Genomic DNA, 27,516 nt, shown 5'->3' with positions numbered 1-27,516 from the left:
GGCACCACCAAATCCTGATGTTTAATCTACTTTATCTGTTCCTCCTCTATGCCTTTCTCTTGCCTTTGTCTGATCCATGTGTCTTTCTTTTTATCTCTGGGCTTGTCTGTCTGTCTGTCCATTTAGCCTGTCTGTCTCCTCTCCATCTCTTTCCCCAAATGCTCTATGCTCAGTCTCTGCTATGTCCAGAAATACAGTCGAGTGCCTGTATTGTGCCAAATGCCTGGGGGCTCTCCAGGCAGTTGGTTTCCAATCCATATCATACCTTCTCCCGTTCACTCCGCTGTGCCTTTTCTCAGACATCTCTGCAGCATACGCAGCTGGCCTGGCTGTATCTAGTTCTTTGATTTCATAGTCAATCCCCCTACAGCAGCTGTACCGTCCATGGCAGCCTGGCACTGTAAGCTAGCCCAGTCTGCCTGCCAAGCGCTACATCCCTCTCCTTGTTCACGAATGCCTCCCAATGACTGACAAGGCCGTGGGGCTCTCTTTGTTTGCAGTTGAGTGGAGCTGTTCCCCAACCTTCTCCCCTCCCCTCGGGGAGGTGGTGATCGACAAACTAAAGAACCTGCACTTCACCATCCAGGGGCTCATGTCGGTAAGTGAGCACGGCGCCACATCCCTTCACTCTGAGCCATGGCAACGAGGCCGTGTGAGGGGTAAAGAGGGGTGACAGGCCGCAGGCAGAGCTGCCCTGCCCAGGTGGGGGCAGTACTAGAGTTATCTGAGGGCAGCTGAGCAAGGCCGCAGCCTGTTCTTTAGCTGGCATCGCCCTCTCCAGGATTACTCCCCACAGGGGCCTGGCTCCACTCAGGTGAATTTCAGCCTGAATGAGTCCCTGCACAAAACCCCATATGTGCCCTCTCCAGGTATTACCCATACTGTGCTGTGTGGGCATGGCACCACGTTGGGAGCCACAGAGCCCCCTGCAGCTCCAAGCAACCATGTGGTGAGTGCGTTCCCCCAGGGTTCTGTATTACAGGTGCCATATTTAGTCAGTCTGGGGCAAAATTTTCCAAAGAGAGGCAAGGTGCGTCTTCCTTTTTTTGAATTATGAGTTCTCATGTGGGTACTTGCCTCTCTGGCTCCCCAAAAACATGACTGCCAGTTGTACCCGCAAATAACGTACTGAGCCTTTGCTCTTTTGCACAAATACCCGTGGTGCTTTTCTCCAATAGACAAAACAAAGGAGAAGGAGCCTTAAAAAGCCAAGAGACCGAACAGCCCAGCCCCGTACGCCACTATGCATATTTGAACACATATGTATGCAGTGATCTTCCCTACCTGACACTACTAGCTGCAGGGCACAGGGTTAATGGAAGAGGCATGTGCAGGACTCATTGTTAGTGCTAGAGAATGGTTCTGAACTGAGAGCCCAGCACTATATTCAGTGCAGGGTCTATACCAGTGTAAGGCACAGGCCCCTGGGGGTGGAAAGGTCACTGGGGGAAGAGGTCATGGCAGTGCAAAACTGCTGCCACTTCCATTGCAGCTAGAGGGCTGTTGGGAGTGGAGACAGTGAGCAGCACTCTCCAGGAAGGGGGCAGCCAGAAGGCATGCTGGTTCCGATTTTCCTCTGGGCAGCCATGCAGCCACATTTGCTGCAGATCCTGGGGACAGCACTCCAGATCAATGAGCCCCTCAGCCCTAGTGCCATGCAGGACTCCTGCTCTTTGTCATGCTGCTAGCAGTTTGGGGAAGTGACCCAGCTCTCCCCAAACCACCCCCTGGGAGGGGATGGCTTATCCCTGTTCACAGGCAGGATGGGATCCACAAGTTTACCCTTATGGGTGGCATCTTCCATATAACCTCTAGACCCCATGAAACGATAAATACTCAGGGGACTGGAAGGCATCTGTCTTCCATGTCATGGCCTGGGCTACTTTAGGGTTACCATTCGTCCGGATTCCCCCGGACATGTCCGGCTTTTTCGGGTTAAAAATAGCGTCCGGGGGGAATTTGTCAGTGTCCGGACTTCCCCTCCTCCCCCCTCCCATGCAGAGCGTGCGCGCGGCTTACAGACCAGCCAGGGCTCCCACAGCCAGAGCCAGAGCCCTGCTTGCACTTCCCCCTCCTCCCTCCTGAAACTTGACACCACTCCCCTCCTCTCCCTCCCTCCCTCCCTGCACTCACAGATCCCCGGCTGTTCGTCTGGAGCTCCGACCCTGCTGCTCTCTCCCGCTGTCGAGCGTGCTGCTCTGCAGCACAGTAAGGGGGCCGGGGGCCAGAGAAGCGGCAGGGAGGTTCGGGGGGGGGGGGGGGTAGTCAAGAGACAGGGAGCAGGGGGGAGGGTTGAATGGGTCAGGGAGTTCGGGGGAGGGGCTGTCTGGGGGTTGGGGGTGTAAGGTTTTGGGCAGTCAGGGTACAGGTGGGGGGGTCTCAGGAGGGGGCAGTTAGGGGATAAGGAACAGGGAGGCTTAGGTAGGGGGTGGGGTTCTGGAGGGCAGTTAGGAGCAGGGGTCCCAGGAGGGGGCAGTCAGGGGACAGGGAGCAGAGGGGTTTAGATGGGTCAGGAGTTCTGGGGGGGGCTGTCAGGGGGTGGGGGTGTGGATAAGGGTTGGGGCAGTCAGGGGACAGGTAGGGGGGTAGGATCCTAGGGGGCCAGTTAGGATGTGGGGAAGGTCTCAGGAGGAGGCAGTCAGGGGACAAGAGGCAGGGAGGCTTAGGGAGGGGGTGGAGTCCTGGGGGGCAGTCAGGGGACAAGGAGTGGGGGGGAGGGTTGGGGGTTCTGAGGGGGCAGGAAGTGGGAGGGAGTGGAAGGGGCAGGGACGGGGCTAGGACAGGACGGGGGTGGGGCGGGGCTCCTCCCGTCCTCTTTTTTGATTGTTGAAATATGGTAACCCTAGGCTACTTTGCATGGTGAGGGAATGGGGAGGAGGGAATTCCCAGGCATGCAGGATCCCCAAGCAGGAAGGAAAATAGGTTCATTCACTAGGCCTCTAATTTATCCCCTGTCTCCCACCCTGCTCCTGTCTCTACCCAGGCTCCTGCTAGCCAGCAAATCATGGGCCGATTCCTCAGCCACCTGCAAAGATCAGACTCTTTCACCAATTCCTTAGCTCATTGGCTCTCAACCTTTCCGAACTACTGTACCCCTTTCAGGAAGAGGATTTGTCTTGCGTACCCCCAAGTTTCACCTCACTTAAAAACTACTTGCTTACAAAATCAGACATAAAAATGCAAACGTGTCACAGCACACTATTAGTGACAAATTGCTTATGTTCTCATTTTTACCATATAATTATAAAAGAAATTGATTGGAATACAAATATTGTACATACATTTCAGTGTATAGTCTATAGAGAAGTATAAATAAGTCATTGTCTGTATGAAATTTTAGTTTGTACTGACTTTGCTAGTGCATTTTATGTAGCCTGTTGTAAAACTAGGCAAATATCTCGAGGAGTTGCTGCACCCCCTAGAAGACCTCTGTGAACCTCCAGGAGTACACATACCCCTGCCTTGAGAACCACGCCCTTAGCTAACTGGGGACAAGAACCAGCCTCCGGTTCCATCTCTGAGAGCTTACCAAGATCATGGGCTGGTTTGGGCCAATGCCTCTGAAACCCTCAGGGCCCATGTTGCCTGTCAGCTGTCTCCTTCCCAGGGTATTATGGAGCAGTTCAGAAAGCAAACACGGGAGCTATGGCTCTGAGAAGTGCGGCTCAGTGACAAACTTGAAACATGGCAGCTGAGTCAGAGATGTAGCTTTTAAGCCAATGTGCCAAGTCTCTCCCACAAACCCCAGCCTGAGTGCGATGGTCTTATCTGGAGCAGGGGTGAGGAAGTGAAAAGGCCATTGGAGACTCCTCATCAGGGGAGCAGAGAGATCATGAGAGACACTCCTGCAGTGAATGGATGGAGTTACTGTCTTGGTGTAAGACAGTTTTATAGTGGGAGGGAAGTTTGAGCAGGAGGAGCTAGACGTTAAAGTTAGACACAGAAGTTCACTATAATGCTATGTCTATGCTCATGGCGGCATGTAGTGTACAGGCACTGTGTGTAGTTACACACCACAGAGAAAGGCTCCGGTTGCTGGGGAGGCAGTGGGGAAGGGCTCCGGTTGCTGGGGAGGCAGTGGGGAAGGGCTCTGGTTGCTGGGGAGGCCGTGGGGAAGGGCTCTGGTGGCTGGGGAGGCCATGGGATACTGCACTGCTAAAAATAGCAGTGTGGCAGGGGAGAGCATGTAGGGTACATATCCTAGCGTTCAGGTTCATAGGGCGCTCTGCTCTACTTACCTAAGCCGTGCCTCACCATGTATTGTTTACACCTGTGCTAGCTGGTGCCTGTACTCTACACTCCACTGCAAGTGTAGACGTACCCTAAATCACTCACAGTCTGGCATAATTGATCATCTCTGCTCCATACAGCTCCTAGGCTTGAGTAGCAAGGGAAGCTGCAGATCAGGGTTGGGGTGCATTAGCAGAGTCAGATGGGGGCTCTGGGTTGGGATAGTGGGGGTGCTGCAGGGAAAGATTGAGTGTGATTGAATGAGCTGTGTGAGAGATGCAGGACTAAAGAGCCGGGTCAGGATCAAAACGCATCGTCAGAGCTGTGTGTGGGCCTGGGACAGGAGGAAGGAAGGAGTGTTGAAGGTAGTGATGGGGAAGTCTTCAACAGAACTGCAGGGCAGTGTAGGACTAGAAAGGGAGGCAGTGCTGTGAGTCAGGGTGGATGGCCAGTGACGGAGCTGCAATACCAATGGGATGTTACAGGTCAGAGTGGAAGGGCAGTAACACATGGGGCCAAAGGAGTTTAGGGGCTTTGGAAAACCCCACAAGGTGCCTAGCCACATCTTTAGGCACCTAAAATCTGGCCCACTGTGCCAGCTCTAACCAGAGCCACCATCTTCTGTTTCATGAGCACTGAAAGCTTTGGTCCGTCCATCCATCTCCCAAAAAACCCAAAAGCTCTCAATCGACAAACTCATGGCATGAGCTGTAGGTCACTGTCCGTTCTGCAGCTGCTTCTGCTTGAGCACAGATGACTGCGGGCTATGTCGTTCATTTGGCCCCTCCCAGCTTATGGCACTCTCCTCTGTGTAGCAGGAGCAGGGGGTGGATAATGCCATGGAGACGCTCCAGGGGAAGGAAGGCTGCAGGGAACCCTCCTCCTTTACAAGTGCTGGGAGCAGTGGAATGCTATGTGTCTGTGAGACTTTCCAGTCATATTTACTGCCGCTTACTTCCCCATGCAGGGCACGGCCTACTATGTCCAGGTGTCGGCCTACAACATGAAGGGCTGGGGACCCCCGCAAGCCTCAGTGCCACCCTTTGCTATCCCCTCCAGTAAGTACGAGCGTGGGGGGACTGCTTATGGGGGCTGCTGCCTGCCTTGTGTGAACTGGCTTGGACTTCTGAGGGTGGTTCTGGATGTTACAGGCCTGACTCCAATTTATAGCAAGGCCACTTGGCACCACTCTGGCAGGCAAAAAGGGCCTGAAAGTGGGAGTAAATGACTTCTACTCACTTTAAGGCCCCTTTACACTTTCTAAGCAGTGTAAAGCAGCTTTATGGTGAATCAAAAGTAGAATCTAGATATCTATCTACGTCTAGATCTTGAGATGTATGTGTAATGGAAATAATGTAGAGAACTAGATCCAGTTGTAGATCTGTGTGTATAATAATATAGAGAGATTTGGATGTAGATGTATAATGTGTGTATAAATATATGTTGATCTATATATAAATCTAGATGTAGCTCTGTTTATAGAACATATGTATAAATAATAAACGGATCTACATTCTGCTCTGTGTGTATAATAATGGGTGAAAACATGTACAGTAATGTGTATAAATAGTATAGATAGTGCATCTGATTACCATTTACACTGAAATGGCTGTGCGCTGTTCTGGAAGTGAGTATAAATTACATTTAGACTTACTTTAAAGCCTCTTTACAGTGCAGGAGCAGTGTAAAGCTGCCTTATCATAATGAGAATCAGGCTGTGCGTGTGTGTGTGTGCGTGTGTTTGCATTATATGTGTGCATATCGATATAGCAGGTATGTATCAATCCAGTTGAAGTTAAACAGACTATTTGTTTATTTTTATTTTCTTTAATATTACTCCCCTGTATACAAATCCCTCTCGTTCCTAATGTAATATAGCCAGGCACCTCCCTGGGTGCTTTTAAAGCTCCTAAAAATAGTGCCAACTCCCAGCCAAAGTTAACAGAGCTGAACTTTCCATGGAAAACAGCAGTGTGCCAGACAGGGGGATTTAAACCAATTTAACGTACAGCTAATGTAAAAGACCGGTCAGCCCTGGTTCCCCCTTGCTCAGTTGCTCTGCCACCTTGTAACCAGCTGGAGCTGGCCAGAGGGATTATTTATTTATTTGTCTAGGTGCGTTGTGCTATGAGCACTGACTGGTCTCAGGAAGCTTCAGCTCCAGGGAAGTCCTGGAGGAAGACACTGGAGAGATTTTTAAACAAACAGTGAAGAGCAGCAACAGACACGACCTTGTTCTTTACCTTGATTTGTCATCTCCTCCTGCTGGCCACAGCTGTTAAAGTCCAACCACTCGCAGTTACTGTTGGGTGGGTGGATGGCACTGGGGTGCTAATCATGGCCAGTGTCTCTCCAAAACCCGAACTGACCCAGAGAGAGAGAGAGAGACAGGGCGAGATGGGGAGCGAAAGAGAGATCTGTGCTGTCTCTGAAGAATGATCCAAGATCAGTCTTCAAAGCCTACTTGCTGCCACGGTACAGTGCAGGTTTTGCATGGCCGTCACAAAATGGGCTTCCAGCTCCAACATCTGCCTGTCCCATCTATTCATAAGAGAAAGGAACATCTGTGTTATTGTTCTGCTGAATCTTGGCTCTCCTCCTCTATACTCTGTAGCTTTAAAAAATATCAGTCCTGATCCTCCACGGGTGTCAATGTGCACGGCTCCAGTGAAGACAACAGAGCTGCATCCATTTGCATACTCTGGGGATCTGGCCCAATATTCCATGCAAGGCATGTAGTTTCTCCTGTCCAGTGAGCCACCCTGGTGACTTCTGTTTTTTCTCTAGGCAGCAATGCCTCCCAGCTAGCGTCACTAACTGAGCTCCCAGGGTTGCTCACTTCATCCCATCCATCTCGGGAAAGCATAGCCATGAGAGGCCTGTGGTCAAGAGAAAAGAAGATAAATAAGGCTTTCTCACAGACTCCGTAGACCCCTACCCCATTACATGACTACGGTAGTTTGCTCCTGCCTATGGAGTGGGCAGATGAGGCAGCCATGAGGTAAAGAGCCATGTAGCATGCTTTGTCTTAATGGAGACCTGGCATTGGAGGGTGGGATAGAAAATAGAAGGAAACAGCTGTTCCTGAACATTAGCTGTGAAGCTGGAAGGGGGTAGCTGAGGCTCCATCAGCCTGAGGCAGCTTCAGCACTTGTCAAACCTACACTGGGGTAATAGTCACCCTCCTTCCCCATAGACTGGCGGGAATATGATGGGAGAGCACCAAGGCAAAGGGGACAAGCCGAAGCCTTAGATCACCTTCTCAGCCAGGTGAAGACTGTGCATCAGCATTGTGTCTGCCATGGTGAGTCCGGGTCTGCAGGCCGATGCAAAGCTTACGGTTTCTACAGCACAGGCTGGGGTAGTACATGAGCCAACCCCTACTAGCTAGGAGGAGTTGCTCCTAGGGATGAAGTCAGACCAGATAGGCACAAGATGGGTAGTTCTGGTAGCTGAGTTTTAACACTAGAATCAATATAGCTTTTCCCTCCCTACAGCATGTTCCTTTGCACATGACAGTGCTGTTCTTGGTGGGGTGGTGCCTGTTCAGAAGACGTTAGATGGCTTTGGGGTGGTCCTGCCCCCCTCCACTTGCATTGCTGCTTAGCAGAGGGAGCTACTGGGAACCACTGGTACATTGCTGGTATCAGCAGGATCAGAGGAAAGGGGGAGACAAAGCCATTGCCAGTGTCCTGTCTGAAAAGACATGAAGGAGGCAGCCAGTGAAAGCATGAGGGAGGAGATTTCAACCAGGTTCTCTTTCATGGTGAGGAACATCCAGAGGCTCTGGGCTGACTGAGATCTGCACCCCAGTCCTGGTGTGTCACAGAGGCTCCTTTGAAATCACTGGTATTGCTGGCTTCCAGAACAGCCTTTCTTGCTGTACCTCTGCATTTCTGCTCCGAGTTCTGGAACTGCAGAAGTCTCACAAGCATGTAGCAAGTTAGCAGAGAAGTGGGGCTGGTATCAGGCTATAGAGCCTTTTGCCTGCAGGTCACTGGGTCAAACCCAACCCAGGGGCCATGAGGGGACGCTTGCACCACCCATGCACCATACCTGGTCTCTGATTAAAGACAGAACTGTCACCCCAGCACCATTTGCTGGCACTAAGCATTTCCAGGGTCAGCATGCTGTGGTGGTGGGCACTGTACAAATAGCGCCCCCACATCCCGATTTGTTCTCTATGCTGCCTTGTTCTCCAGAGTCCTGCAAGAACCAGCCCCAGAGTAGGAAGCACTCGGTCTCCAAAAGCCTGAAGCACCTTTTCCACCCTGGCAGCAAGTTCTTAAAGAGTCTGAAAAGGTAAGTGCGGGTGAAAGGGCGGGGCGACCCTATCCTCGGGGTGTCCCTAAACCTCTGCATTCCAGAAGCCGGGACTGAATGACAGCAAATGGATCACACAGTAAATTGCCTGGTTCTGTTCACTCGAGCTGAAGCATCTGGCACTGACCACTGTCAGACAACGCAGTGCTGGGCTAGATGGACCATTGGTCTGACCTAGTAGGGCCGCTCTTATGTTCTAATGTCTGGGAGCATGTCTCCCATTGTAGACTCATACCACACTGTCATGGCGTAAAGTGGCCTGGACTTGGCTTCCTGCATGTGATAAAAACAGCAGCAAAACTTAATGAAAACCTGGGTTTCAATAGAAAAAACTGTTTCTGCTCTTGGAGGAAATGGGCTTATCCTCAGGGATGAGCCAGTCAGCAAGGGGAGCTGGCTGCTGGCTTGCCCTCAGCACCGGGGACAGTGGAGCTCTGAGGGACTGCAGAAAACACAGTCATTTAGGAAATCTCTCCCCTTGCTCTTACACACACCTTCCCTGCTTTCCTGCATCTCATAATCCCTGCTTCTGGGCTCCCGTGTGCACTGTGGGAGAAAGGGTAGGTTATTTTCCAAAGGTGTCTATCAGCAATAATGGGCTTTCCCCCAAAATCTGTCTCCTCTCTCCCCACAGGGGCCTGTATCTCACCTCCATCTTCTACAAAGACGACAACATCCTGGTGACACATGAGGATCAGATCCCTGTGGTGGAGATAGATGACACCTACTCCTGCCTACTCATGCAGGACTTCCTCTGGTTCACCAAGGTAACACATGTGGCTACTCTGTCCTGCATGCTATGGCCTTAGCACCTGGGATTGCAGGCCACCTTTCCTACGCCGCCACCATACAGGCACTGGTGAAATTAGGCCTCAGGGCAGTGCACCGTCCAGTTAAGTGCTTTGCTGCGGGATTCTTTTGACAAGATCAAGGAAAGACTCAGATTTTACCCGTCAGTGTCTGAAGCCAGGCTTGTTCCATTTCTATTGCTGAGTAGATGTAGTAGCCCCATAATGATTTACTACTGCAGTTCTTTCACCCTCAGCTAATTGGATCCAGGTTTGTCCTATGGGCTGAGGTTTAGCTGGGCTGAGAACAGTTGCACCATGTCAGTGGCAGCCTAGGCAGATGAAATTAGTGAGTGCTACTTCTGTGACTTACACCAAGGATTCAGACCACCGCACATCTGGAAGCTCCTGGGCTTCCCGATGTTTCCTCTGGGCATTTCTCTGTGATCTACCCTCATGTACTCTACACAGCATGGCTATAGAATGCTATGGAGAGCTCATTGCAGTGAGATACTGGCAGAGCCAGCGTGAATCAAGCTGTACACTAGTGCCAACCTCCAATTGGCAGCCACTGGCACCAGTTGGGGCGATGGAGCTCAGTGGCACATGCGATTTCCAAGACTGTAGCTCATCCCACTTTCTGTACTAATGGAGAAACCTCCTGGAAGATGCTTCCACACAGCCCAAGCCTGACAACATGCCTGAAGCTTTTAATGGAGAAGAAACATAACATATCCGCTTGCAGTGGCTGCATAGACCCCCCCCCTTTTGTGTGCCTATTGTGTGCCACTCATCTACGCTGCTGCGGATTTGTACCAGCTTTCTCTGAAGGGATATTCTGCCTCTTTTTCAGCAGCCTTGTGTTTGTCTGTGTCACTGCTGCCTTTTGCTGCAGTAGCAGCGTTGAAGGACCAGCGTTGTCACTTCTGTAGGATCATGCAGAACCAGGCATACAGGATACCACTGTAGTGCAGCGTGTTCTGGAGGCAGCACTGAAGTGGTGGAAAGGGACGCTGCCAAGTAGTTCAAGCCCAGCATTTGATCTCCCATATCTTAAAATGGTTCTAATCTGCTGAGGAGCACCTTCTAGGATGTCCCAGATGTAGGTTTAAAAAGGCCTCGATTGCAAAGATGTTAAAATGCACGGACAACATTTATGTAGGACCTACACAAATCCAGTGTTTTATTTTTGCTCTTGTACTGTGCAGCTATCCCTCGTCTCTGAGCTGTGCTGACATTACTGGGGGTTGAACAGGTCTCCTGGGTGACGGGCAAGGTGTAAAATCCTAGGTGGGGGCGTGTTGTTGATGGTTCTGCTCCGTACACTGCAGGTTGCCTGCATGTGGGATGAGATCTTGTGGCTGCGTCAGTGTCTCACCGTCTCCCAGTCATCCTGCTCCTGCATCCTGCAGACGCGCTTCAAGATGCTGCTGGCCATCTCACAAATGCAGGTGAGAGGAGGTGCATGAGAAAGAAGCAGTGGGCCCAACAGCCCCGCTGTGTGGGGCATCTCTTATCGAGACAGACTCGCTGTACCAATCCAGTAATGTCAGCAGGGGGACATTCTGACCTGGGAATCCTACTGCAGTATTACATGGAAGTGATGTCATGAGACACACCCAGTCACTCCCTACCCTACTTAGCGAAACACAAGGACCTAGTGTGTGATAGATACAAGTTGGGAGATACAAGTTGGACTAGGGCCCTACCAAATTCATGGCCATGCAATCTGGTCTCCGCTGGTGAAATCTAGTCTTTTGTGTGCTTTTACCCTATACTATACAGATTTCACCAGGGAGACCAGCATTTCTCAAATTGGGGGTCCTGACACAAAAGGGAGTTGCAGGGATGTCACAAGGTTCTTTTAGGGGGGTTGTGGTATTGCCATTCTTACTTCTGTGCTGCCTTCAGAGGTGGGTGGCTGGAGAGCGGCTGCAGCCCAGGAGCCTAGCTCTGAAGGCAAAACTGCCGCCAGCAGCAATGCAGAAGTAAGGATGGCATGGTATGGTATTGCCACCCTTACTTCTGCACTGCTGCCTGCAGAGCTGGGCGGCTGGACAGTGGCAGCAGCTGACTGAGGGTCCAGCTCTGCAGGCAGCAGAACAGAAGTAAGTGTGGCAATACAATACCCTGCCATCCTTGCTTCTGCACTGCTGCTGGTGGCGGCTCTGTATTCAGAGCTGGACTCCTAGACTGCAGCCGCTGCTCTCCAGCTGCCCAGCTCTGAAGGCAGTGCCGCCGCCAGCAGCAGTGCAGAAGTAAGGGGTAGCAGTACTGCAACCCACTCTACAATAACCTTGTGACCCCCACCCTCCCAAAACTCCTTTTTAGGTCAGAACCTCTAAAATTACAACACCGTGAAATTTCAGATTTAAATAGCTGAAATCATGAAATTTATTATTTTTAAAAGCCTACGACCATGAAATTGACCAAATAGACCATGAATTTGGTAGGGCCCTAATGATAACCCCGGGTTTTAGACCGCCACTCTTACCAGCACCCTTGACCACTATCACTTTCTTTATCCTCTCGGAGTCTGCCAGGCTAAATGCTGCAGCTGAGGGGTGTAGGGTGGTATATGAAGAGGTCCTCCGTGCATGACCCTGGCCAAGACTGGATAGACAAAGGATGCCCTTCATAACCCACCACTCCAGCCCCCTCCCCAGACACAGAAACAGCCTCTTCTCAGGATATGGCGTGGCTAGCTTCCTGCAGAGCCAGGTCAGTCAGTGTTGCCCCATAACGAGTCTCCTATCTATGTCTCCGTCTATGAAGGGACTGCTAGGAATCCAGGACTTGGGACAGGTCTTCTTTGAGCCAATCAAAGACAAGCAGGGCAACATCTTGATAGTGACACTGAAGGAAGTGAAAACCAACCAGACTTTTGAGAGCGTCCGCTGGGTCCCCCTTTCCAAGCTGCAGACAAGCCGCAAGTCCGTCTCCTCTCCAGAAGAGCCCACCTCTCTGGATATGCTGCTGATGACAATGCAGGTGGCCATTCTCATGCCAAAGGAGGGCTTGGAGGGGGGAGAGGGATCATGGGAAGTTTTAAGAGAATAAGGCTCAGGAGCCGATCTGGGCTCTGTCTCTCCTGAGCAGTCTGTGGCGAGTCCCCTCAATGCAGTATTTAGTTCTCCGTATTCTTGTTTACCGTTTTTTATCCCAGTTGCTCCTTTTGCTTCCCTGGGCTGTTTCTTTCCCCAGCCCCTTAGCAAACCTCTGCAAAGAATTTCCCCTTCCCTGATGGCCTGGCCTTACCTTTGTCTTTGCACCCTCTGATTCTTGTACTGCAGCCTCTCTCCTTTCTCGTTCCTTTAGACATGTGTCTGTCTCAACAAGATCTCCTCAAGCACCTGTACAAGGAGCTCTTGAGGCTGCTGACACAAAGCTATTGTCAATGCCAGCTAGGATTAGCAGCTGGCAAACCTCAAAAAGTTCGGTTGCGAGGCTTTCGAATCTCGGGAGATTGCAACATGGGGCTGGCAATCTGACAACAGGCTCTTTTGTGTGGTTGCCAGTCCTTCCAGCTGTTGGGGTGCTGGTCCTGGCTGGAGACTGGAAGTGCAGATGAAATGACTGAACAGAACTCATGCAAACTGCACACGTGGTTCAGGCTGAGGCTGAGGCCTGGTTTGGTTCTTATTTTATCCAGGTCTGTTCACCCCTCTCTGCCTAGGACTCCAAAAGGGCAAGTTTCTCAGAGCCATCCCTGACAGCCCCAGTCCTGCCATTGTCCGTCTGCCGCTTCTGTATAGAGGTAGAGAGGATGAGGGAGAGTCCTGCCATGTGGAATGCTTTATGTTGACCTCTTCTTTCTCCTCAGGACAAGCTGGCTTACCACCAGAGAAGCAGCCAAGCCCTCGCCCCAGGCCTCTACCTGGCCTATCTGAAGCTCTGCAGTGCAGTAGACCAGATCCGAGTGCTGGTGCCTGAACAGTTACCCAATATCCTTTGCCATGTGAAAATACGGACCAATCCCAACATCTCCAGGTGAGCATGCAGAGCAGCTGAAGTCCTGAGTTGCTTAGCTTGGCCAACCAAGATCATTTCTGAAATCCAGACCCCCAAATCCCACCTTTACTACCTGCCTGTCCCACACTATCATCCCTGCCGTTAGCTTTACATTCTGCTCCAAACCCAGTCCATTGCTGCCTGGGACATGCAAGGCACCAGCTGCTCTGTGAGCTATAATTGAACCATGACCTAGTGCTATCCCCTGTAGCAGAGATTTAAACCAGGGCCCTGTGCTCTTCCCTCTTGCTCTTTCGCCAGTCCTGACTGTTATGAGGAGCTGCTGGCTACTGTTCAGATGCCTCCCCAAAGGAAGGTGAAGCTCAGGCTGCATTTCAGGGATGAATGCCATGGCTCACAGTACATACTTGCTAATGCATGCTCACTGACATGTGGCTGTGGACAGTCCTGAATGATGAGTCTCTGGTTTCTCTCTGTGATTGTCTCTCCTTCTCCAGGGAGGAGTGGGAGTGGCTACAGAACCTGGCCAATTTGGAGGAACCAAGTCCCACTGAGCCAGAGTCTGAGACTTCCCAGAACCCCTGGTATCAGGAGCTCCAAGGGGCCATTAAGGAGCTGGTGAACCTGGTCAACATCCCCCTGCGAGAGGTACTGGTAGAAATGGGAGCTGAGGGGTGTGGGCGGAATGGCTGGAGCTGTGGTCCGCACAGCCGGCTGGCTTGTGCCGTGGCAAATCAGCCACCTCAGCCTCTGGAGGCGGGATTGGCCCCTTTGTGGTTAAAGTGTTCATTGTATTTCCTTGCCCCACAAACTGAATTGAGTTTGTGGGGCTCCCTGGCTACAAGCATGTCTCTGTCCCTGCCCCAGAGACAGAGCTGGGAGCCACTCTCCGAGTTCGGTACCTCCTAAGTAACAGCCCTTGGACCTAAAACAAAACAGTTGTGTTTTGATTGGCAGTAGCACCTGGCTCTGCCTGAGGTGACTTGTTTCATCTCACTGCAGTGACGGGACACCTCTTCCAGCTAACCTCTGGTGGGAGCTGGACTCACTGGGGCACAATGAGAATTGATCCCTTTCCCTCCATTCAATGTCCAACCCAGGGTCCTGATACAGCAAGGTCCATAGGCAGGTGAGCATTCCTAATGCTTAACATTAGGTATGTGCATAAATACATTGCTGGATTGGGGCTGAGGTCACTGCAGGGATGGGTGGAGGGTCTCTCTCTCTCTCTCTCTTGGATTTTGCTTTAAGGAAGTCGACTTGTATCAGAAGCATAGAGGCTATCAGAGGAGGTGAGGTGTCCAAGCTATCCCAGAACAAAGAGGATTTGGGATGGTAATACAGCATAACAAAGCAATGGAGCCTGGCACCTGGGGAGTAAATGATGGATGCTAATTATCTCCCCATCAGTGGGGGACTCCAATGGGAGCCTTTGACATATGGGAAGTGGTGATGCTCAAAGCATGCTCAGTGTGCAAGGGAGCGCTCTGCCATCAGCCACGCTTTGAGACATTCCTGCCTAAAACCAAGAGGGGCGATGACTTTGTGCTGCTCTGGTTACACTGGCGGAAATCACGCATTGTTCCTGCTTTTCTCTTTGAATGCTGCAGGCTAAAGATTTCCGTCTGTACAGTCAGGAGGTGCTAGACTTCGGGGGACAAGTCTCCTTTCTCCTGCTGCTTCCTCCATCTGATGACGTCTGCACTGCCCCAGGCCAGAATAGCCCCTACACCCCTCGCTCTGGCTTTCTCACGCTGCCTCTCCAGATCTTTGAGCTAGGTGAGAACATCAGCAGAGGCAGCCCAACCATCCCTGCCTCCTGTGTCCTCTAATCTTGGATCTGACTGTGACCTGCACGGTACTGCTCCAGAACACCTCCCTCTTGCCCTTCTCCTGCCTTCCTTCCCCACGAGACCCTTCACAACCCTTTGGGCCCTGCAGTGATAGGCAGTATCTTCCCCCTGGTTAGGGGCACATTCCCCTGCCCTAACAAAGCCAGCGGGGAGGAGTTAGTCTTCCAGTGGTTTAGAGAGTCACATCAGTGCTGAGCACCACCACAGTCAGTGCAGGAGCAATCCCACCTTAGGGAAGGCTTTTGGAGTTCCTGGAAGAGGAGCTTTTAGAGTCTGATGGGATGCAGGTCCCCCAGGGAAGGAGGATGTGCAGGAGGGGTTCTCAAAGCTTCTCAGGTGCCAGGGAGTGGGTGGGAACTCACATTGTCGTGGGTTTTGTGGTTGTCTTGCCTGTCCCTGATAACAGGAGTGCTGATCCGGTCCCCGTAGAGAGGTGGGTATCTTCTTCCATGTCGCGGTGATCCACCTTGTCCTCTCCTGTGTGGTGGAAGGGGAAAGTCTCCTGCTGTCCTTGTTAAGTGGGATTGTCCTGTAGTGTCTGCAGGAGCCAGGGGCTCCAGGGGAGAAAGCAGGACTGTGGCTCCAGAGAAGCAAGGCGCTGGGGTAGCTGCTGTAGCTGCAAAGCCTGCTTTTGCCACACAGCTTGCTGATGAGGGCAGACTGAAATGGCTCAGTCTGCTGGGTCCACTCAAAGCTTACAAGAACGAGCCTTTTGCTTTTGTATGTGATGCTGCTGACTGAGGTCTTTCCAGCTGCCTGGATTGTTGACCACACTAGCTTGTTCACCCCCCAGCTCTTCAGAGAGCAGCATGATAGATGCTAGCAGAACAGTGACGGCGGCTGCTACACCCTGCCATTCATTGCATCTTTCTGGTATCCCAGCTCAGCCCCCGTCATGCATACTCTGCATTCTTCTGGGCAGCCACCAGGGGGAGAGAACAATGGCTGCCCCTCGTTACAGCTCAGATACACCTGTGAGGAGGGCCACTCCCTCCATCCCATTCCAGCCATCTCCATAGAGGATGTCACTTCCCTGAGATAATGCTAAATCCAGTACTGGGACCTGGGCTAGCACTGCACTATGGGAGCTGTTGTCGAGTTAGTGGTGGTAACAAAAGATGGGCCTTTGTCCATACTCATTCAATCCTGCTTTCCCCAACTGTGGGTTTCACCCTCAGTAATGGAGAACACTCTCCCCTCATGTAATTTTGGGCAGAATTCAGCCTTCCCATGTGTACAGTCCTGTCCTCAGAGTTCTTGATGCATCTCGCCGGGTTCAGTCTGTTCACACAGCATCAGCCATTCCCACCTCGCAGTGTCCCTCCCGCCATCACCTGACCTTCCCCTCTCACCTTTTGCTTTTCCAGTTCACTTCTTCACGTATGACCGAGAGTTCATCAGCCAGTATTGCCAGGTGTCTGCGCTCCTGGAGCTGGAGTCTCTCCTTTCCCAGCAGAGCCTCAGGGAAGCCTTCTCAGATGCTGAGCTCTCCACAGCTAAGCAGAGGCACCAGCAGGTTCAGGACTACATACAGGTATGTGACAGCAGAGGGATGTAGTGAGTGGGGCCTGCTCAGGGCTGGGCTGCCATGCCAGCATTCTGTGCACCTTGTATGGGTTGTCCAGAGGCTCCCATGTCCATCATCAGATTACCCACTTTAGGTTGGTATAGAATCATAGAATCATAGAATATCAGGGTTGGAAGGGACCTCAAGAGGTCATCTAGTCCAACCCCCTGCTCAAAGCAGGACCAATTCCCAACTAAATCATCCCAGCCAGGGCTTTGTCAAGCCGGGCCTTAAAAACCTCCAAGGAAGGAGACTCCACCACCTCCCTAGGTAACGCATTCCAGTGTTTCACCACCCTCCTAGTGAAATAGTTTTTCCTAATATCCAACCTGGACCACCCCCACTGCAACTTGAGACCATTGCTCCTTGTTCTGTCATCTGCCACCACTGAGAACAGCCGAGCTCCATCCTCTTTGGAACCCCCCTTCAGGTAGTTGAAGGCTGCTATCAAATCCCCCCTCATTCTTCTCTTCTGGAGACTAAACAATCCCAGTTCCCTCAGCCTCTCCTCATAAGTCATGTGCTCCAGACCCCTAATCATTTTTGTTGCCCTCCGCTGGACTCTTTCCAATTTTTTCACATCCTTCTTGTAGTGTGGGGCCCAAAACTGGACACAGTATTCCAGATGAGGCCTCACCAATGTCGAATAAAGGGGAACGATCACGTTCCTCGATCTGCTGGCAATGCCCCTACTTATACAGCCCAAAATGCCATTAGCCTTCTTGGCAACAAGAGCACACTGTTGATTCATATCCAGCTTCTCGTCCACTGTGACCCCTAGGTCCTTTTCTGCAGAACTGCTACCTAGCCATTCGGTCCCTAGTCTGTAGCAGTGCATGGGATTCTTCCGTCCTAAGTGCAGGACTCTGCACTTGTCCTTGTTGAACCTCATCAGGTTTTTTTTGGCCCAATCCTCTAATTTGTCTAGGTCCCTCTGTATCTGATCCCTACCCTCTAGTGTATCTACCACGCCTCCTAGCTTAGTGTCATCTGCAAACTTGCTGAGAGTGCAGTCCACACCATCCTCCAGATCATTAATAAAGATATTAAACAAAACCGGCCCCAGGACCGACCCTTGGGGCACTCCGCTTGAAACCGGCTGCCAACTAGACATGGAGCCATTGATCACTACCCGTTGAGCCCGATGATCTAGCCAGCTTTCTATCCACCTTACAGTACGATCTGGCATGGATCTCCCTCTGCCAGGTGTGCATCATCTACAGCTCACAGACCTAGAACCTCAAAGGTATTTAGGCTCCTAACTCCCATTGGAATCAATGGGCATTAGGAGTCTGAAACCTTTGAGGCTCTGGGCCATTTCCATTGTAGTTATCAGCTCTGCTGTCCTGCATTGAAGTACCTTTACAGTGCTTCGCTGACCTAGCAGTGATGGTCTGCAGGGGAAGTGGCAGCAGCAGGCGCTCTGTCAAGCCACCCCGCTCTGATGCAATGCTCCCATGAACAATGCTAATGGCAAGCCTGAAACCTGCCCTGATAGGACTGGCTTTGGAAGTGCATGCTGGGAATGCAAATGCAAAGAGCACGCCATACCTTTGCTTCCAGCATTTCCATGCCCACAGCAAGGAGCTCTTGCAAATGGGACAGGCTGTGCAGAGGCTACTAGATGAGCGTGGTAGCATGTTCCGGTGCTTAGGGCACCATGCTGGGAGCTAAGAGAGCTGAGTTCTGTTACTGGCTCTGTTGCTGACCTGGTTCCCAAGCACCATCACCGCTCTGTGCTGCAGTTTCCTCTTTCAACAGGGGAGAGGAAGGATAGTCCAGTGGTTAGGGTACTGACATGGAAGATCTGGGTTCAATTCCCTGGTCTGCCACAGATGTCCTGTGTGATCACAGCCTGGTCATTTAGCTGCTCTGTGCCTCGGTTCCCCTCTATACAACCAGGATAACAGCCCTTCCCTATCCCTGGGGTGTTGTGAGGGTAAATACACTAAAGATTGTGAGGCGCTCAGATGCCTGGGATGGGGGCCAGCTCGGTACCTGAGATGCATAGATAGATAGATAGATTCTCACCCAACCTTTACAAAGTGCTTTCAGATCAGCAGATAAAACACCTTACAGAATTGCTACATGCTGTTATATCCAAGGGATTCTGGGGCTCATGAGACAGCAGTGCCATCCTCTGGGAAAAGACTCCCCTCGGGGATGTTCCTGGCACCGTTATCCCAGTACCAGGCCCCTGTGCACTCAGGGATGTGTGACCTTGCCTGTGGTTGTTTGAGGCCAGGGAGAGACCTGTTATTTTTTTTAAATGGGTTCTTTATCTTTTGCCCTGGCAGCAAATGGAGGAGATCTGGCGTGAGATGCGCTGGATGATGGATGCCTTGCAGCATGCCCGGTACAAGCAGCCGTCTTGTGGTGTACCTCTCACCTGGTTCCTCAATGAATCCAGCAGTGCAATGAAAGAGAAAACACAGTCCACGTCATCGCATCTGGACTACCTCCCCTCACCCACCCCATCTCCAGAAACAAGCCGCAAGCTCAACTCTGGTAAGGGATCCTGGCACGTTATGTGGTGCCTAGTCAGTTCATGTGTATCATACAACTGGGAATGTTGCAGCTGCTTGTAAATATTCTGTGAATGAAATCTGACTGGTGAGCTTTCAAAGTCCAATGGGTCTGGCATTCTCAGATCCTTCATGGAAACCTGTCAGGTTAGAGTGGAAGGTTTTGCTACCCAGATCCCATCTGATGCTTGCATTAAGGCTATGAATAGAAAATGACTCTGTAATGATGGTATCTAATTATTCCACATATGCTCAATATGCTTTATTATCCTTTATTATTATTATTATTATTTATTATTATGGTTCCTAGACGGCTCATTTATGGATCTGGGCTCCATTGTGCTAGGCACACACACAAAAAGGACAGGCTCTGCCCCAAGCAGCTGATCATCTAAGTCCAATTTCAATAGCTTTCATACTCAGTTGGCTCAGCTCACAAGTCATAACAGGTGCCTCTAAGTAACAGCACTGCAGATTCCACCTGGGATCTGGAAAATAAATCTAGGTGCATCCTGTCTTTAGTACCATCACCAGTGATAAAGGTTCAAGGAGCTGTGCTGGGGACCCACATAGCAATTGGCTGCCTGGAATCAGAACGTAGCCAACAGCTGAGTTAATGAATCAGGGGCAGGCTAGAATCCAGATCACTCTGCTGGCTTGGCATATTTCTCTGACTCCGTGCATAGGGCTCTGAAAAGCAAGAGGCAGAAGACAGCTGCAAAGCCAAGGTGGCATTTACATAGCTGAATGAGTACCATGAGCCCCATGTTAAGTAGGCACTGCCCCAGTGAATGAACGAGCAGCACTGGGAAGGAGGAGTCAAAGACGGGCCTTGAGAACTCAGACACAGTGGTTTCGTGGTCTGAGGGTCATTTGCTAGAAGTCAAGGAGGAGGGTGGAATGTTCACTCAGGAAGCATCATTTTTCTGCAGCTCTCATGCTGAGTGAACAGATCCATCTCCAGCTGTGCAGTGTAGGGGAAATGGACCAGGAGCTGGAACAATGCTAACAGTGGGGAGCGTGGAGGACTGAAGCCACCTGGTAAACGTCACATTCTGGTTTTTCAAACTGATATTTAGTGGCTTAGATTTTAATTTTGGACACGGGCTTTCACCAGTAAATGTCAATAAAAGCTGGAAATCAGAAGCCCAGAGGATAAAGCTATTTCTTGCCTTCAGATTCATAGATTTGCTCACTTTTGACCCTTGCAGACAGACGTTGACTGAATCAACTTACCCAGGTAGAGGCACAAATATCTCAGCCCGCAGTAGGGGGGTGATGCCTTCTGGCTTTTGCTGCCTGGACGTCAAATCATGCTCAGACAGCTTCACTATCCTTTTGCATTGACTCAGAGAAATGGTGACCCTCCTCTTCCTTTTCACTCCCAGCAGATTCCCACGGGATCTCGGATGAGGAGGGCTCGTCGGAGGTGTTCCTGGCTACAGACAGCGACTATGATTCCAGCAGGGCCCAAAGCCCCAAGGAGCTGGACCTGGTTTACTCCTTGGGGCCTGAGTGCTGTGGCAGAAAAATCGCCCGAACCTTGAGGGACAGTGCCCCTGATGTCCTGCAGAGCCATGAACTCAAAGCCCCACCGCTGCTCCCAGAGGAACCCCGGCCACCCCCAGAGCTGTATGACAGTGACTTTGTCCTCCCCAGCCGGCAGATTGAGCTCCTCCGCATCACAGAGAAGCGTCAGGCCTACTGCGTCCGCACAAGCAGCTTGGATTTCCCCAAGCCCCTCTTCCAGGTGGCCAGGAAGTCCTGTCCTGGCTCCGTCGATAGCTCCCCGACAGAAACCAGGACGACGGGCCAGTGCAGCTTGCTCAGGCTGGACACTGGCTCAGCTTTCAGTCCCGAGCACAGCCAGGCTGTTGAAAGCTCTGAGCCTGTCTTCCGGACACGTTCAGTGGAGTGGACTCGCACCTTCCAGGAGCCACCGGAGCTGGGATACATAGCGAACCGAGGGAAGAAGCCAGGCTCAGCCACCTTACGGGTCTGTCCTCAGTATGAAACCGGACTGTCCAACGAGACCAGCGTTAAGGTATCACCGTGCCCCCAGGGCAGCTGGAAAGTCTGCTCCAAACAGCAACAATAAACCCCAGCTCTGATGATGTAAATAGGGCTTGGGGGGACACTCGGTGAGGGGGCTCTTTGCCCCTAGGCCTGAGAATACTGCTTCTGTCCAACCTTCCCACTGAGGCTTTTCTCCTTAATATTTTCTGCTATTGCCGCTGCCATCAGCGCTGCTCCACAGTGCAGCATGGCCACCGACGTCCCAGCAGGCCAAGATGACAGGAGCTGGTACCCACTGTGTCGGCAGCAGTACCCCACCTTCACTGCGCCAGTACGGCTGATTTGGTGCTAGAGATGGCAGGAGAGTTAAGGAGCAAAGGCCAGGTAGACAGGCCTGTGCCGTTCCCAATGTGTGTGGCCTTGCCAGAAGCTGGGGTTGATGGAGATGCTGGCCGGTGCAGAAACCCTGTGTCCAGGGAGCTCATTTTGATAGGGGCATGCGTCTTCCCTCCCTCTCTCCCCTCCTCTAATGCTTCACCACTCCATAGTCCACACCCTCCTTTCTGGGCTGCTAGAGAGTTGTTTCATTCGACAGTTAGATGCAATGCAACATGTTCTCTTGGGTCACCATTCCCACAGTGTATCCTGGGTCAACATCCCTTGCAGTGATCCCATGGCTTATCCTGGGTCACCGTCCCCTTCCCCAGCATTCCCGCTCTTTATCCTGGGTCACCGTCCCCTCACCCAGCCTTCCTGCTCTTTATCCTGGGTCACCTCCCCTCACCCAGTTGATCCTGTGTAGCTAGCCCCTCCCTTCCCTCAGCCCCCAGGGCCGAGTAGCTGTGCTATCAGCAGGAGGCCCCTGTGTGGGGAGACGGAAGAAGGGTCTTCTCCTCTCTTGCTTTGAAGAAGTTGGCAACTAGTCTGCTCTTGCTCACGGAAGTGGGACCACTCTCCCTTCACTGTAAGGACAGTTTCCTCCCCATCTTTGAATCCTGCTCCAAACAACCCTTTCTGGCTTTCTCCATCAACTGACTTCAGCCTGCCGTATCCCTCTGCCCTCCCATGCACAGGCTTACTCCACTTCTCCAGCCTCAGTCTCTCCCGAGTCTGAGCAGGGAAGGGCTGTGTTCTGTCCCTTGCTCTGGCCTTTCTTTGGCACGGGCTTCCTTCCTCCCTTCAAGACATGGAGCCTCTTTCCCTGTGAAAGCGTCTCTTTCACTCTTCTGGGAAAGCGATGGGTCTGACAGAGCAGCCTCTGTCGCTCCTGCCCTTGTAACTGCAGAGAAGGACAGCACTGACGTCTGCAGGTTTTTCTGGCCCTCGAGCGAGGGCAGATAACGAGTGCTCTCTATTTATCTAGCAGGGACTTTACAAGCAGAGGATAATGTGACTCTTTGAGTTTATTTTTCATTTTAAAAGTTACCATCACTTTCTGTGCAAACTGAGCCTGCCCCTGGGGATCTGCCCAGTTGCCTGGTATGGCTTTTGGTGGTGCAAACACAGGACGTGCCTGCTTTAAAGCATTTTCTGCTGTCCCCAAGGATGCCAGGCTAAAAACACAGGGCTGGGTGCTCAGCTGCACAAGATAGCTTAGCCCCACTGGCTGGCTGAGGAGCTGCACCGCACCACACTGCGGGATGTTGCACATAGCTCTCATGAGTGTGCCAAAGGAAATGGGAGCTTGGCCCCCCGTGGTGATGGGAATAGCTGCCTGCTTCAAACCTTCAGGACTGGCCCGTGCCTCTGACAGGGTAGGTCTGCACTTGGAGCTGGAGAGGTCATGTCCAACATGAGGTGACGTACTCACGCTATCTCTGATCCAGCTGGCGTGCACTAACACTACAGGGTCACCCCCAAAGTGGCTGCCCCGTGTCCATCACCATCCAAGACAGTAAGCACGTACTGGAGGTGGCTAGCCCCTCCCACTGCTCTCGCCACCATGGCTACCCTCAGTGCTTAGCGCACTAGCTGGATCAGAGCTAGCATGGGCATGTCTCCTCGAGCTGGCCATGACACCGCCAACTCACAGTGTAGACATACCCACAGTAGTTGACAGCCCCAAGCTGAGAGGAGGTTAGCTGCTTGTCAGTGATTTAAAATTCAGAGGGCAGTCCCCATCAGACTGTCATAAGGACAAGGAAGGACAGAATTAGCCCCCAGCTAGGGCCCTGATCCTGCACATGCTTCACATTGTGTCCAAGCGTTTGCAGGATTGGGGCTAGGTCCCTAAGTCCTTTCATTTGCAAGGGATCTGCTCAAGATGCACTGGTTCATGCCTGCGGGCTTGTGACACCTCCCGGTTCTCTTATTCCCCGCTGACCATCTGTCTCTCTGCCCCCTCTTTCCACAGCTGCACGTCACCACCAAGATGTCAGCAGAAGAGGTGGTGAAGCTGGTGGTGCTGGAGATGAATGAGGTCTCCCGGAATGTGCTGGGCAATGTGGATGCCTTCTGCTACAGCGAGGATCAGCTGGATCACTTTGGACTAGTGTTCGTGTCAGACGACACCGAGCAGTGGCTGCCCGACGACTTCTTACCCCTCTCTCTCCACAACGCCTGGCCTGAGGGGCGGTTCTATGTCCGAATCAAAGAGACATCCCCTCTTTTGTTCCAGTATGGGCCAGCAACCACAGTATGAAAGGAGGGGAGTGGACAGGGTAAACTAGAGGAACCTCAACTTCCACTGAGCAAACAGCTCGTCTCCAATGCTTCCTTCCTACTCAGACACCCTCTCATCAGACATCCCCAGGGTGGAATAGGATCACACTAGGCTGTGTATTACTTGTTTGTGTTTTTTTTTTTTTTAACCAAAGACACATCAAGACTTGTTTTTTATGACTGCAAGAGATGAGGTGGAGCACAGAAGACCTCACAGCTTTGGGGGGAGCAGTAGCTGGAATAGGATTTTTGAAAGTCAATATTTTGTGAGGAGGGAGGAAGAGTGAGTAGAAAAAAATCACAAAGAAGCAGCAGCAACAATACATAATTCTCCCCCTCCCTCGTACAATCTAAATTTGGGATTTACTGAAGGATAAGCCAGAGATTTCCAGGCGGTGTGGGGAGTGTGGATGGGAGAAGGAGGCAACTTGAAAAGATGTTGCAGAGAAGATTGTTTTGTTAACTGTCCTTGTTTCTATACCAGGAGAAACACTTTATTGCACACAGTTCTTGGAACAAAATTATTTTTTCTCCTTTAAAAAAAAAGTGCAAGAAACACTGGAGCTGTGTGAAAGCCGGACATCCTTTTTACTTCTTTTAAAGGCAAAAGGAAACCGCACACATGCGTGCACACATACTGACACTCACTGATGTTGCCAATATAGGTTTGCTACAGAGCATTTCCCACAATGCATTTAGCACTTCTGTTAGGTTTTGTTTCTTTTGGTTACCGTTTTATTCTGGTGATTGTGATTGGCCTCTCTTATATGTCCAATAGCATGATGTTTTGTTAGCGACTAGGTCTCTTGTTAACTAAGGTTGTTTTTTGAACTCCTGTGGTCCATAGTAAAGATGGCTGTGTTGCTGAGAATGTATCACATTTTTCCTTCTTGTGGCCTGATGCATAGTGCACATTTTCATAGCCTATGTTACTAGAATGAGGTTCTGAATTTAAACTCTGGACTTCCCACAGCCTGCAGACTGTTTAAAAGGACACTGTCAACTTAGGTAAGGCCTACATTATGTGCGTGTGTGTCTGTAGGAACAAAATATGAATAGAAATGTTTGGGTTTTTGTTGTTCTGTAATTCAATGGAAGGAGGTTTGGCATGGGAATTAAACCATTGTCTGAACCATTGGAAACCCACAAACAAGAGCATTGTGGTAGGGCTGGAGGATCAGAGAAGGAAAACAACTGTAAACTTACAGTGAAATTGATTCATCTAGTTTCAAGGCCCAAGCTGAGTGACAGCAACAGGAAAACAGAACTTAAAGGGTGAACAGTAAGTTAGATGTTAAAACTATTTGTTTGCAGTAATCAAAGGTGTAATTAGTAACAGGCTAAGATTAATATTATTTCTATGTTGACAGTGCCCCTCTCTTCCCCTCTCTATTTTTCCGCAGTTTAGGCCCAGATTCTGTAATGCTCCATTGGACTCCATGCAGACACAGGCATCACCCCACATTTCGGAATTGGTACCTTAATGGTTATACATGCTGCCGTTCTGAGGGCTAGCTGCTGCCATCTCTGTTTAAATGTTCTTTCGAATAGCTTTTTTGGGTAAAGTCAACAGTACTTCATACAGGAAGATGAGAAGTACATTGCAATGCAAGCCCTTCACCACCAAACATCACAGTCATGTTCCAAGGTGAAGGGTTGGCTCAGATCCTCAGCTGGTGTAAATAGATGGAGCTCCACTGTAGTCAGCCAAGAAGCCATCCCAGAGACATTGATGGTATTTTAAAGACAATCTACAAATGAAAATAAAAAAAGGCATATGCCCGTTTTCATTTTCCTTTGCAGACAACTTTCAGCAGGTTAAAACTGGTCCCAGTTTTCCAGCCCGAAGAAGGAGTAGGATTATTAATCTCAGAGTTTTTCTTTGAGTAGAGTCCCTTATGGGTGCTCCACTTCAGGTGTGTATGTGCCCCATGCTCCTTTGATCACAGATTTTTGGTAGCAGTGCCCATTGGATCCATGCATGAAACTGCGCCTCTTCATGCCCCATACTGAGGATATATAGGGCTGCGCAGGCAAATCACCTTCGGTTTCTTCTCATGTGTGAAGTCCTGCAGAGGGAACTCCAAACCAAAGGAGTAGCTCATGGAGAATCCACAGGGACAAATGTCTCGAAGAATTCTAGTTACTGCTGAAGGTGTTTTTCCATACCTAACAGTTTGTCCATACCTAAGTATCTACTGAAAATGTCCTCTGAATTTTACATCAGCCAAGTCCTCCATCTTCCATTGTTTTTCCTGAAACCCCATCAAACAGAACCAAATCTTTTAAAAAGTCTCCCAGGCTGTTCATCTCAATTGCTGACAGGTCCAAAATCTACACCCAGAGACTCTCCAGGGGGATTTCTGGACGTGTTATTTCTTGTTATGAATCTGCCAATACACAACCTTGTCCTAAAGTGCCAGTCCATTGCACAAACTTGATATCTATCTCTATGGCATTATTTAAATGTGCCCCATGCTGAGATCTGCACTGTCAATATGTAGGGTTACCATATTTTGTGCCTCCAAAAGGAGGGCACTCCACGGGGCCCTGGCCCCGCCCCCAGCCCCGCCCCCTCCCCCGCCCCAACTCCGCCCCCTCCCCTGCTTCCCGCGAACATTTAATTCGCGGGAAGCCTGGGCAGGTAAGGGGCGGTGTGGGGGGAGGAGGTGCGGCCCAGGCTGGCCCCCCCGGCGGCTCCAGCCTGGGTCGGCTGCGGCCCTGGGGTGCCAGCCCCGGCCCCCGGCCGACCACCCCCGGCCCGCCCAGCACTGCCAGCCGGCCCCTGGCGGCCCAGCGCACCCCCCGGCTCCCGGCCCCGGCGGCCCAGCGCACCTCCCGGCCCCGGCGGCCCAGCGCACCCCCCCGGCGGCCCGGCTCCCGGCCCGACCCCCCGGCTCCCGGCCCCGCGGCCCAACGCACCCCCCCCCGGCGGCCCGGCTCCCGGCCCGACCCCCCGGCTCCCGGCCCCGCGGCCCAACGCACCCCCCCCCCCCGGCGGCCCGGCTCCCGGCCCGACCCCCCGGCTCCCGGCCCCGCAGCCCAACGCACCCCCCCGGCGGCCCGGCTCCCGGCCCGACTCCCCGGCTCCCGACCCCGCGGCCCAACGCACCCCCTGGCGGCCCGGCTCCCGGCCCGACCTCCCGGCCCCGCTGCCCAGCGCACCCCCCCGGCGGCCCGGCTCCCGGCCCGACCCCCCGGCTCCCGGCCCCGCGGCCCAGCGCACCCCCCCGGCGGCCCGGCTCCCGGCCCGGCCCCGCGCACCCCCTCGGCGGCCCAACCCCGCGGCCCCGGCCCGGCTCCCGGCCCGGCACCGCGCGCCCGGCACCGCGACCCCGGCCCAGCCCTCCCTCCCGATTTTCCCGGACATGCCCGGCTTTTGGGGGATTTCCCCCCGGACGGGGATTTGAGCCCCCAAAAGCCGGACATGTCCGGGAAAATCCGGACGTATGGTAACCCTATCAATATGTACCTCTTCCAAACCCTGTGTGGTGGGTCATTCTTCTAGATCAGATGCTGCCCTTGGGAATGGAGTCGTGTCTTCAGTACTGGACTCCGCTCCAGTTCTCCCTCCTCCTGAT

At 52.0% G+C, this 27,516-nt stretch overlaps 1 protein-coding gene across 6 annotated transcripts in view; it reads left to right on the top strand.

Moving 5' to 3' along the window:
- The window catches only part of LOC128844813 (ankyrin repeat and fibronectin type-III domain-containing protein 1-like), a 601,031-nt gene extending 576,026 nt beyond the window's left edge, over positions 1-25,005 (top strand). For 5 of the 6 annotated variants that reach the window (XM_054042827.1, XM_054042824.1, XM_054042825.1 and 2 more), the window contains 14 exons: positions 501-598; positions 5,198-5,288; positions 7,427-7,534; positions 8,433-8,532; positions 9,188-9,320; positions 10,673-10,792; positions 12,117-12,332; positions 13,165-13,331; positions 13,811-13,961; positions 14,924-15,092; positions 16,534-16,700; positions 19,031-19,241; positions 20,647-21,302; positions 23,628-25,005. In XM_054042827.1, the coding sequence (XP_053898802.1) occupies positions 501-598; positions 5,198-5,288; positions 7,427-7,534; positions 8,433-8,532; positions 9,188-9,320; positions 10,673-10,792; positions 12,117-12,332; positions 13,165-13,331; positions 13,811-13,961; positions 14,924-15,092; positions 16,534-16,700; positions 19,031-19,241; positions 20,647-21,302; positions 23,628-23,915 (2,675 nt within the window). In that variant the 3' untranslated portion in view covers positions 23,916-25,005. The remainder of the gene's footprint in view (positions 1-500; positions 599-5,197; positions 5,289-7,426; positions 7,535-8,432; positions 8,533-9,187; positions 9,321-10,672; positions 10,793-12,116; positions 12,333-13,164; positions 13,332-13,810; positions 13,962-14,923; positions 15,093-16,533; positions 16,701-19,030; positions 19,242-20,646; positions 21,303-23,627) is intronic. The other variant, XM_054042826.1, reaches the window with a different exon arrangement.
- The last annotated feature ends 2,511 nt before the right edge of the window (positions 25,006-27,516 follow it).

The sequence above is a fragment of the Malaclemys terrapin genome, chromosome 10 (genome assembly GCF_027887155.1).
Source record: "Malaclemys terrapin pileata isolate rMalTer1 chromosome 10, rMalTer1.hap1, whole genome shotgun sequence".
Taxonomy (NCBI): Eukaryota; Metazoa; Chordata; order Testudines; family Emydidae; genus Malaclemys; species Malaclemys terrapin.
The sequence above is the reverse complement of the archived record's forward strand: the minus strand, read 5'-3'. Positions and strand labels throughout refer to the sequence as shown.